Here is a 10,915-nt window from a genome sequence, read left to right as displayed (position 1 = left end):
TGCGGCGTCGGAGGAGGAGGATTGGGGGTCCGGAAGGGAAACGGGAGCCGTGGGTGTGGGTTTGGGTGGGCGGTAGAATGGCGGAACTGCAGGGCGGAGCAGTCGGTAGCCGTTGGCTGGCAGCTGCTAAGCTTCACACGCACACTCGGAAAATGCGGAGCCCAGTTGCGGTCCATTTTAGGTCCATCTTTTCCATTTTCGGTCCATCTTTTCCACAACTAAAGTGAATATGGTATGACCTTTGCCTTGGTTTTTCTGCCAGTGTTCTGGTGAATGGAGACCAAAGACCCAGTTACCGCCGAGCCCCCGAGACCCGCAGCCCGCGCCCTGTTCATTTGCGCATCTAATGAAGCTCAGCGCTGCAAATGTGCGTGGGCGGTTAAGGCTGCGGGAAAGCGGAAAAGCGGAAGGGGAGCGTCGTCAGCTGCTGCCATCAACAACGCATTTCGGTGGAAAAAGTTTTCCCGAGCGGGGAGAGCGGCGGCATAACATAACGTTTCATTAGAGATGAGCTGATAAACATGCAGGAGCAGCGGTAACAAGGGTTAAGGTCCCACAAAAGTTTCAGAGCCCAAAATTTGAATTGAAATGACTGCGAATTTAGAAGATAGTAAAATGTCTTTTTTTGGCCTTTTTGGTTATGCGCGATTTCCACTCGATCCCATGTGATTTCCATGCACGCAGCTCCTTTTGCAATTCGACGCGTTTGTCGCCTGTTCGTTCTGGACACACATGGAGCTTTGTTTTTCCGGCTGTTTCCATTTTTATTTTGGATATTGTGCTCCCTTACTGTCGTTGTTGTTGTGTTTTTTGTTGTTATTGGTTTTGCCCTTTGTTTTCGGTGGCCCTAAAAATTGCACAGTTTCTTGTTCAGCCGGCCTCGGCGGTGTGGCGGGGGCCACGGGACAAAGGGTCAAAGGGCAGGGTTCTGGTGGAATGTCTCGTGTGGTTGGGGGCACGACAACAACAGCGCTGAAATTTGAGTGACCGCCAGAGGGGGTGGGAGCGAGCGGCCTGGTGGGGGAAAAAGAGACGGAGACAGAGGTATTTGGCACGCCAATGCAATAACAAATTAAAGACACAAAGGATTTAGATCCTGCGGTTAACCCCCTCGTTCGCGGTCTATTTTCTGCACTGCAAGAAATCATTGCATACCCCCAGGGATTCGCATCTCCCAAATGCGGGGTATTACATATGGCAGGTTTTTACTCGAATCCATGAAATATGTACATATGTATATATGTATGTATAACTTCGATTACTGATTTGCTGACAAAATTGGACCACCATCGCATCAAGACTCCTTTTTTTCGTCAGTGTGCGAGTGTGCGTGCAAACTGCGTGGGAAAGCGAGAAGAAAACTGAAAATGCAAATGGGGGATGAAAATGAGAATGAAAACGAATGGGGGGGGGGGATTGCGGGGGTGGAGCAAAGCAGCTAAGCCTTGAGCGCACATTACCGGCGATTACCCCGTTAGCGTGCACCGTTACCGTTAGTTGCTGCTCGAAACAAGCTTTTGCGAATGCGAATGCGGATGCGAGGCGGGGATCCTCTTAAGCTCATCAAAGGAGCAGAAACAAGAGCAGGAGCAGCTCCAAAACACAACGAAGTGTTGACCGACCGCCCCACTGCGCCTGAGTTAAAGGATACACTGATCGAAAAGCGGCTTAACAAAGCGCCATTTCCGTTTCACTCTCACCACACAAATGAGAGCAATGCGCTAGGATCATGGTCGCTTGGTCGCATTTTCTTGCAGTGCGGCCGAACATGAGAATGGCAATGCCGTGAGCACGGGAGCGTACGCAAATCGGAGGGGGGGAGTAAAGTTTGATTATAGGACTTTGATAAAGTTATCACACAATCGAAGGCGAGCTGCCGTTTAAGTGCTTAAGTGGGCAAGTTTTCGCAACCATCCAATTACGCGGCAGTCAACTGGGCGGCTTGATTGCATGATTGATTGATTGACTGCTTGATTGACGCTCTGACACTGCGACAGGTGCGATGAAGGATGGCTTCCAGCCCTCAAGACATCCTGCTGGCAACAGGTGTCGGCAAAGTGGTTCGCTGTAACACGCGACGGCACCTGCATAGAATAGGCTAATAGTCGACACAGTAATTCGCTTCCCCTTTGAAAACCCCACCCCCGTTTTCCCCGATCCACGCCTTCTCCCATTGGCATTGTGTTCTTCCGGGCGCACTACTCAAAATCCCACTCAGCCGCACACCTGGCGGATTGTCGCTAGCTGGGGAAAAGCGTTGAATGCAATAACTTGCGTAAAACTGTGCACCTTCTTCTAAGGCGCGGCTTCCAGCAGGGATGAGGGCGTGACACGCGATCACGACGAGCGAGCTGTTCCAGGACCTCTTTCTTTTTGGAGAGAGCGAATCAACTGGGCGCAGTATGCTTAGAACGACGCGCTGGGTGGGTGGTGGTGTCAAGCCCGTGTACTACAACCAGTACACTTACTACTGACCGACTACTCATCCCTAGCGCCCGCCCAATAACCCACTGGCAACAGCGTAACATGCTGAAAATGGGTGGCTATACATAAACTTTAAGCGCCAATGAGGGACATTACATTATTGAGTTGGCGATGGCCGTCGATGGTTTGCGGTAGAATGGTCGGGCCAAAGTCGGCGAGACGGGGCATCGGGGATTTGGGGATTGGGGGAATCGGGCCAGGTGCTGATGGAGATGGAAGTGCAGATGGTGGGTTTGTGGCTTGGCATCCTGGCTCCTGCGGTGCGGAGCTTGGGCATTAGTTTGACATTTACTTGGGCACGTCGTTAGCAGCTGAGTGCCACATGCACCCATGCCTGTGTCTGTGTGTGTGTGTGAGTGTGAGTGTGAGTGTGGGCACTGCAAAAAGTACTCGGTAGGTCAGGTCGCAACAGCGTTTAAAACTTCTATCGATTATCTTGTATTTAGTAATAAGGTTTAATATACAATTTATCGCATTCCTTGGACATGCCATGATTCTACGTATACTATATATACTATACTTGTATACTATATTTAGAGATTCAGATACTGAACAGGAAACTTCGCTCAGTGTACTTGGGGCCGGTGTGTGCGTAAACGGCACTCTAATGCTCTTGCCATGGCTCGGCAATTCAAATAGTTGAAATTGTTTGAGCTTGATTTAGGCAGACACACCTCAGCACATACACATATACACACATGCACACACCTTGGACACAGCGACAAGTTATGTGAAGCACTTTAGCCATCCCAACACCCAACACCCACCACCCACCAGCCAGCAGCCAGCAGCCATCAATCCCCCGAAAGCCACCCACTGAAAGCAGCCCTCCGCACTCTCTCATAATGTTTCCTCAGCCAGACCGAAAGCACAACAAATTAAGCCTTTTAACAAACACAAACAAAAGTCCAATTTGTTGCCAAGTTGTGACGCTGTCCAACATGCAAAGCCGTTAACTACAGCAGTGCACCCAGAGAAATGAGTCGAGCCCCTTCCGAGAAGCAAATTCAATTAAAGCAATATTGCTGGCGTATCCCTTAGATATCATATCTCATCAGTCTGAAGATGAGGCAGCAAAAAAGCAAGTAGTACAACTACTTTATGTCAAATGCAAAGTTCTTCGAGCTGATTTCTTTCGGTGCACGCCCCACTCCGAGCCCACTTCGCACACCCTTGACACTGTGCCCCGATCGTCGGAGGTGAAAAAGTTTTGGCGCTCACTCGCCTCGCCAGCTTCTGTTTGACTTAGATAATAGCGCAAAGAAATTTGCGTGCCCCCGCAATCCCCAGGCCCCACGAATCCGTTTCGCCTTTTCGCATCCGCAGCTGGAGCTGGAGCTGGAGCTGATGAAATTAAACAAATTGTAGCGTGGAAAAATTTTAAGTCTTGGCAGATTTCGTCATGTCTTTTATGGCCACTGGGCATGGTCATGGCCCTCAGTGGAGAACAGTGGGCGGAGTTGCTGAGGAAAGTGCTCAGAAGCAGGCGATGCGGCTAATGGGAAAGGCAAGGGTAAGGGCAAGGGCAAGGGCAAGGGCAAGGGTTTCTTTTGGGACCTTAAACACGGCTCCTGCATGGCAAATTCTTGTTTATCTTAATTAAAATGTACTGAGCACCATGAATGAATGAATCATGTTGTGCAAGTGCAAGGTAATCTGGATTTTACAAACGCACTTCAGCCAGAGGTCCCTGGCATGCGAATTTACAATTCCTAATAAAAATGAGGACGCACCAGAACAAAGCATTGCTCCACACACACACACACACATCACGAGGTAAATTGTCGAAAGAAATGGTGTTTTAGGTTCAAACGATGGTCCATCATTACTAAAACATTGCACTCTTTTGCAAACTCGATTAAATTGTAGTCGAGTGTCGGAAGGTCATGTGCGGGGTTTCTTCGAATTTGTTGCTACCATCTCATCGGCCATTAATTCTCACGACCCAGACCAAAACCCATTCCTCTCAAGAAACTTTGACGAGGTCCGAAACTGGTCGGCACTAAACCGATACCATATCCTTTAAGTTGCCACCTAAGCTCCCGCTGGGGAGTAAGCTCCGCTCTATTGCTTGCTCCTCCGCCCGAAGGCCGCTTAATTAATATCAAATCCTGATCTATGCCACATGAGTCCGACGGGCGGGCCCCCACTGTGTCGGCCAGATTCAGATTCTGTGAAAACAAATCGCAGCACACGCCAAACCAGGAGCAGAGCAGAGCAGCCCCGACCAGACCACAGCACTAAGACCCTACATGAGTAATCGTAATCCCGAAAAGTTTTCAGGGAAACCAACTCATAACCCGTAATCATCGCAATTAGTTTAGCCCGATGACGACGCAACGGTTGCCAAGCCGGCAAAACTGGAAAATGGAAAGGGAAACGGGGAGCCCACGTAAATCAGCGAGGCGCTGCCGTGTCGTCATAGGAGCCGTAATCAGAACAGGTGCGAAGACGACACCTACGGATGGCGACTGCGGATTACCACTAAAAACTTGTCGATGTTAAAAAAATGTTAATAAACGGAGCCTTTGGCCCGGTATTCCGCCCTTTTGTATCGAAGTTGTACTATCAGTGCTAGGTGCTGAACTCTGGTCAGATACTTTCGGTGTTTAATCAACGCTTCTTTTTCGAAAACAAGCTTTCCAACGAAATAATATACCCCTGCGACAAGCGTACATCACAGGGAATCTACAAATCAGTAAACCGAATCACGGTGGCAATAAAGCCTTCCATTCACATGGACAGTCGCAGGCAGAGTGATCACATATACGTGGAGGGGCCAGATACCGTTGATGATGCGGATGATGGGGGCCCATAAACCGCTGAGTAAACAGGGAGGCGTTTAATTGTTTTCATGCCAGTCCGAGAATGAAAGGAAGTTAATGGATTAAAGGGTTAGTTCGCGGGGTCACCACCGCGAAAATTCTTTAGTTAAACAAACGTGGAGCTTGCACACCAGAGCTCATGCTCACAGAATCCCACACTACTACCACCTGGAGCATCCCAAGCAGGGTGATCCTTAGTCGCTAGATTAGCGCAATTGGCATAAGCATCGCTTTGTTTTCCCTCGACTATAGGCAAACAAAGATGATTTGAGGCCCCAGCGCCGTCTGGAAGATATAACGTATCCGCCCAACGGCCCAGCTTCAGTTAGCAGAGGCGACCCAAACAATACGCACGATGAGCGAGCCCAGAGAATCCGGCGATCCGAAGCCTCCCAAGACTGCCGAGCACCAAAAAGATCCTCCCCAAAAAGAGGCAGCAGCTGATTTCGAGGCAGCCATCGATGCCGCTGGCTTTGGAATGTTCAACATCCTCCTGCTGGTGGCCGCCGTGCCAGCGGCCATGGGCACCGTCTACGAGACCTCCACGATGTCCTACATCCTGCCCAGCGCCGAGTGTGATCTTAAGCTGAGCCTCCTGGACAAGGGCATCCTGAATGCCATCACCTATGCGGGCATGATCAGCTCGGCGGTGCTGTGGGGCTACTTGGCCGACACCAAGGGCAGAAGGAACCTCCTGATTGTGGGCTATGCCGCCGATACGATATGCGTTTTGGGCGGAGCATTCAGCCAAAGTAGGATCCAGCTGATGGTTTTTAAATACCTTGGAGGCTTTTGGTAAGTAACCAACCTCTCCCAGTAGCAAATAACCCTCCTGCAGCATCTGTGTTAATAATGCAGTATGAGTGGCCCCTTTGCCGTTCTTATGACCTATCTGACGGAACTCCATGGACGGAAGCATCGACAGCGTATCATGATGATTGTGGGCATCATGTTTTCCATTGCAACGCTAACGCTACCGGGACTGGCCATGGTGATATTGCCCGAGACGTGGAACATTCGTATCTGGACTTTGTCGTGTAAGTCCCGAGGGTGTGTTACGTGTTTGGCTGTGTTATTGTCTTATTATCAGTGGTTGTTAGGAGTGATATGAAGATAGCAGATAGCCGGATAAGTAACCGTAGAACAGTTGATAATGCCGGAGGCCCCATCCCCCTTGGGAACAATCATCAAAAAATATATGAACTCCACGCGCCACTAACGCTACCTAAACACAGAGACAGCTTAACAGATTTCATTGAGAGCAAATACGAGTACAGCAGTAGTGTAGCAAATTAATAACAAGAAGCCCCTGATAAAAAAACAAGTGATCTTAAACGATTTAAGATTAAACTATCAAATCAAGGCCCAATTTAATCGATAGAACAAATAACTTTTCTAATTGCAACATCGAACCCTTTCAGTGACATCCTGGCAGTTTTTCGTCGCCATCACCGCACTTCCCAGTCTTCTGAGCTTTGTGCTTTTCTTTTTCTTCCCGGAGAGTCCCAAGTTTCTCATGTCCAAGGGGCGCAATAGGGAAGCGCTGGATGCCTTCAAGTTCATGTATCACCTGAACTCGAGGAAGCCGAAGGACTCGTTTCCAGTATGTATACTTGACCATGATGAAATATTTTATCATCAATACATGTATTCTAAAACAGATCAAATTGCTGGCCAATGAAGTTATCGTTCCGGTGAAAAAGCACGCGAAGAAGGAAACAATTCCGACTGAGGTTAAGCTTCCGACGGAGTGCGTCGAAGTTCAGGATCCAGAGAATCAGGATTCGAAAAAGAGCTCTCTGCGTTCGGGTTTCACGCAGCTTCGTCCCCTGTTCACCAAACCCTACTTGGGCCTGTCCCTTTGGGTGTATCTTCTCAACTTCTGCGTGCTCTTGGGGTAAGTCTACTAAATACAACGAAGATCCGTTTATTTTGCAGCTATATAGGGCCTTGATCATGAAGTAATACTGCGATATTATCTTGGATTAATATATGTCGTATCGTTATTAGACAAAACACCATGCGATTGTGGCTGCCACAACTGTTTGCATCCATTAACGAGTACGAAAACTTGATGAGCGGAGAATCCCAATCGACGAGCATCTGCAACATCTTGGAGTACAGTGTTAATCGTACCCAAATCCAGCTGGAGGCAGTAAGTCTGAATGATCCCACGGTCGAGTGCCGTGTGAATATAACAGCCTCCACCTACACCAACAATCTGATTGTGGCCGGTGCGGGCCTAGTGGCATACATGCTGGCTGGGTTCCTCGTAAACTTGGTTGGCGTCAAGCTTATAATGGGTAAGTACTTCCAATACCAATCGGTGGAACAAATGAATGGGTTTTTAACTTTCACTAAACTCTAGCCAGTGGACTCCTTGTAGCGGGCGGCTGTTCCATTGGGATGTACTGGTCCAGCTCAGCAGCATCCACGGTCGCACTTGCTTCGCTTTTTGTGACCATGGGCAGCATATCGGCCACTTCAGTGATCAGCGCCTCAGTCAGCCTCTTTCCCACCTCACTCAGGTGCGCTTTTGAGCACTTCAGAATGTGATTCTGGGAATAACTGATTTACAATCTCTTTAGGACGATGATTGTCTCGCTGGAAATGATGTTCGGCCGTCTGGGATCTCTGTTAGGCAACATTTTCTTCCCGGCTTTGATGGGACTGGGCTGTGTGCCGCCGTTCCTCATGATCAGTGCATTCATGCTTGGTAAGTTGATCGAAGTCTTAGCCAAAATCGGTTCTAATCCCTGTTCCTTGTTGCACAGCTGGGTGCTTTATGGCCGCATTCCTGCCGCTGAAGAACAAGGCTGCTCTCAAGTGAGCTCCTTTGGACTGGACCGCCAGAGGATTCCAGTTCGGTTCCATTCCACCGCTGTACATAGTGTATTTAACTTATTTCTTAGCTTAGTTGATTGCTAACGCGGAATAAGCGTCCTTCGCCAGAAACCTTCATTTTCAACTCAAGTTAATCAATGCAATCTGCAAGGGTATTAAAGTTGAGTTTCGTTTGCTACTATTTTCCATTTTCCTATTTTTTTTTGTTTTTTTTTTCGATTTTGTTTTGTTTTTTGTGTCCTTCTTCTTTGGTTTAATTAAAAGTTAATTTATTTTAGATTGCAAGTTCCTAGGTTTAAGCAATTTGTATGCAATTTCGTTTCACTTGTCAATTACATGAATTCCTCTCCATCAATTTCCATAAACCGCTGTCACTTATCAATGCATCCTTGAGCTGGGACGAGGACTTCTGTTCTCCGTTTCGTTCCATTCCGTTTTCCGAGTCCTGCCACTGGCGTCAAAAGTGACTGCTGGCCAAGAAGTCAAGCAAGTGATTCTGGCGGGGATCGGTGGAATTGGCAGCCAGGACTTACCACTTTTGCCAGTACAACATTGTGGCACTCCACCCAGAACAAATTGAGTTGCGTCGAAGGACTTGAAAGTGCAGAGCAGTGTGGCTGGAGTATCCTTATTTCATCGAAGGCGATGAAGCCTCCGTTCGCATACAAGCCCGTACAATGTTATTGATTAAAATCAGTAAAATCGCAAAACAAATCATTTCCATCTTAGCACTTAAAGAAATCTGAATCGAATCCGCCAGTTTAGCTGGCGGAAATGATGAGCGTGGAAACGAGATTGGAGAAATAAAATGCATTTGCTGCCTCCTGCCTACAATGCTCCGCTATTTTAATTAATTAATCCACTCAGTCATAGATTTTGAGTAATTGCCGAGCCAGAGAGAATCGCTTAGCAAGGAAAACGATTAGTGCCAAATACACCATCAAAAGCACAGACCTTTTTGGGCCGAATCGTACACAAGTACAGTGCGACCTTGTCAACGCAACGCGGTCCTGGGTCGGCACGTCGACACGTCTTTAAGTGGATATAAAGGAAGTGAGCAACGGGTCGCTCCTATCTTGACATTCTGTTCATTCATTCCCATTCATCTTGGCCAAATGGCGGTTTGAGATACTGGGCCTCCACTGTACCATAATCGCTCGCAATGTCCTCCAGCTGGAGACCCCTGGCGTCTTATCTACGCGAGGAGGCGTTGATATACGAGTGCGCACTCAAGCCAAATGGAAATGCTAATTATCTGACAACGGAGGCGCTCAACTCGAAGTTCCGCGGCAGCGGGCAGCAGGGGCGTCTTTGGAGGCCCGTCTTCTAGGCGATATGCCTTGATTTCACAAATGCTTGAAATCAGACAAGACCCACGGAAAGTTTTAATTAAAAACTTTCGGCTCTGACTGTTAAAACCCGAGTCGAGGCATCGCGGCTGCTAATGCGATGCTAGAGCATCGATAAAGACCCTCGGAGACCCAAGGTGAACCTCTACAGGTTGTTTTTCCGGAGAGAGCAACGAGCGATTCACGTCACGTCCGCACTGCGAAAAAATGCTTGGAGCTTCCAGCTAATTCAAAAGTTCAGATAAAGCACAACTGGCTTTAAGAGAAGCCACTGATTATAGAACATTGGAAAATCGTAATTCCGATTTTTATGTAATTTACCTTTGCAAGGTCAAAAGCATCCACTTATGTACATATGTATGTATACAACGAATTAACGAAATAGTAGCTAGCTAACAAGCAAACTATGCCATAAATTACAACCACTTTTCGGAAGGCGAAGTTGAGTTGTTTGCCTCTTCTTTTCCCAGATAATTTTTTGTGAAGTGCAGCACTAATCTTATCGGAGGCAGAAGAGAGCACGCCCATAAATTCCGCCGCCAGGCCACTCCGACTCCAGTGTTTCAAGATGAGTCTCAGCAACAAGGTGGTGATCGTGACAGGAGCTAGCAGCGGAATTGGTGCCGCCATCGCCCAAGTTCTGGCTCGCGAAGGTGCCACTTTGGCGCTGGTGGGGCGCAATGTGTCCAATCTGGAGGCCACGAAGAAGAGCCTGAAGGGCACGCAGGCGGAAATCGTGGTGGCCGATGTGACCAAGGATGCGGACGCGATTGTCCAGCAAACGTTGGCCAAGTTCGGACGCATCGACGTGCTTGTCAACAATGCCGGCATTCTGGGCAAGGGTGGCCTCATCGATTTGGACATCGAGGAATTCGACGCGGTGCTCAATACCAATCTGCGTGGTGTCATTCTGTTGACCAAGGCGGTCCTCCCGCACCTCCTGAAGACCAAGGGAGCCGTGGTCAACGTAAGCAGCTGTGCCGGCATTCGTCCCTTTGCCGGAGCACTGAGCTATGGAGTTTCGAAGGCCGCCCTCGATCAGTTCACCAAGATTGTGGCCCTCGAAATGGCGCCTCAGGGTGTGCGCGTGAACTCGGTGAATCCCGGCTTCGTGGTGACCAACATCCATCGGAACATTGGCATCGTCGACGAGGAGTACAACGGAATGCTCCAGCGGGCCATCAATTCGCATCCCATGGGCCGTGTGGGCGACGTCACCGAAGTGGCCGAGGCAGTGGCCTTTTTGGCCAGCTCCAAGGCGAGTTTCACCACCGGCGCCCTCTTCCCCATCGATGGTGGCAAGCACAATCTGACGCCTCGTTAAGCGTGCTCCCCGTAATTACGTTTCCTCCATCATTTTCTCCCATCCTTTTTTTTTCAATAAATAAGTAGTGACCACAATGAACCAAAAAT

General features: G+C 48.7%; 2 protein-coding genes across 2 annotated transcripts; both read left to right on the top strand.

The window, feature by feature from the left end:
- The first annotated feature begins 5,569 nt into the window (after positions 1-5,569).
- Positions 5,570-8,891, top strand: LOC117146467 (synaptic vesicle glycoprotein 2B). The gene is made up of 8 exons (XM_033312703.1): positions 5,570-6,104; positions 6,168-6,346; positions 6,731-6,912; positions 6,971-7,206; positions 7,320-7,612; positions 7,678-7,837; positions 7,898-8,025; positions 8,084-8,891. The coding sequence occupies exons 1-8, from the start codon at positions 5,665-5,667 to the stop codon at positions 8,137-8,139; spliced, it is 1,674 nt and encodes a 557-aa protein (XP_033168594.1). The 5' UTR covers positions 5,570-5,664; the 3' UTR covers positions 8,140-8,891.
- A 1,160-nt stretch (positions 8,892-10,051) lies between these two features.
- On the top strand, positions 10,052-10,907 carry LOC117146480 (3-oxoacyl-[acyl-carrier-protein] reductase FabG). The gene has a single exon (XM_033312719.1). It carries the CDS (start codon positions 10,071-10,073, stop codon positions 10,824-10,826), a length of 756 nt encoding a protein of 251 aa, XP_033168610.1. The 5' UTR covers positions 10,052-10,070; the 3' UTR covers positions 10,827-10,907.
- Positions 10,908-10,915: the final 8 nt, after the last annotated feature.

Source organism: Drosophila mauritiana, chromosome X (genome assembly GCF_004382145.1).
Source record: "Drosophila mauritiana strain mau12 chromosome X, ASM438214v1, whole genome shotgun sequence".
Classification (NCBI taxonomy): Eukaryota; Metazoa; Arthropoda; class Insecta; order Diptera; family Drosophilidae; genus Drosophila; species Drosophila mauritiana.
Note: the sequence above shows the minus strand (reverse complement) of the source record. Positions and strands in the feature narration are given on the sequence as shown.

Bases quoted from the DNA above. Each gene is read 5' to 3' on its own strand.
- LOC117146467 (XM_033312703.1), top strand. From the start codon at position 5,665: ATGAGCGAGCCCAGAGAATCCGGCGATCCGAAGCCTCCCAAGACTGCC. The intron at 6,105-6,167 runs GTAAGTAACCAA...TTAATAATGCAG, and splicing joins AAATACCTTGGAGGCTTTTG to TATGAGTGGCCCCTTTGCCG. The intron at 7,613-7,677 runs GTAAGTACTTCC...ACTAAACTCTAG, and splicing joins TGGCGTCAAGCTTATAATGG to CCAGTGGACTCCTTGTAGCG.
- LOC117146480 (XM_033312719.1), top strand. From the start codon at position 10,071: ATGAGTCTCAGCAACAAGGTGGTGATCGTGACAGGAGCTAGCAGCGGA.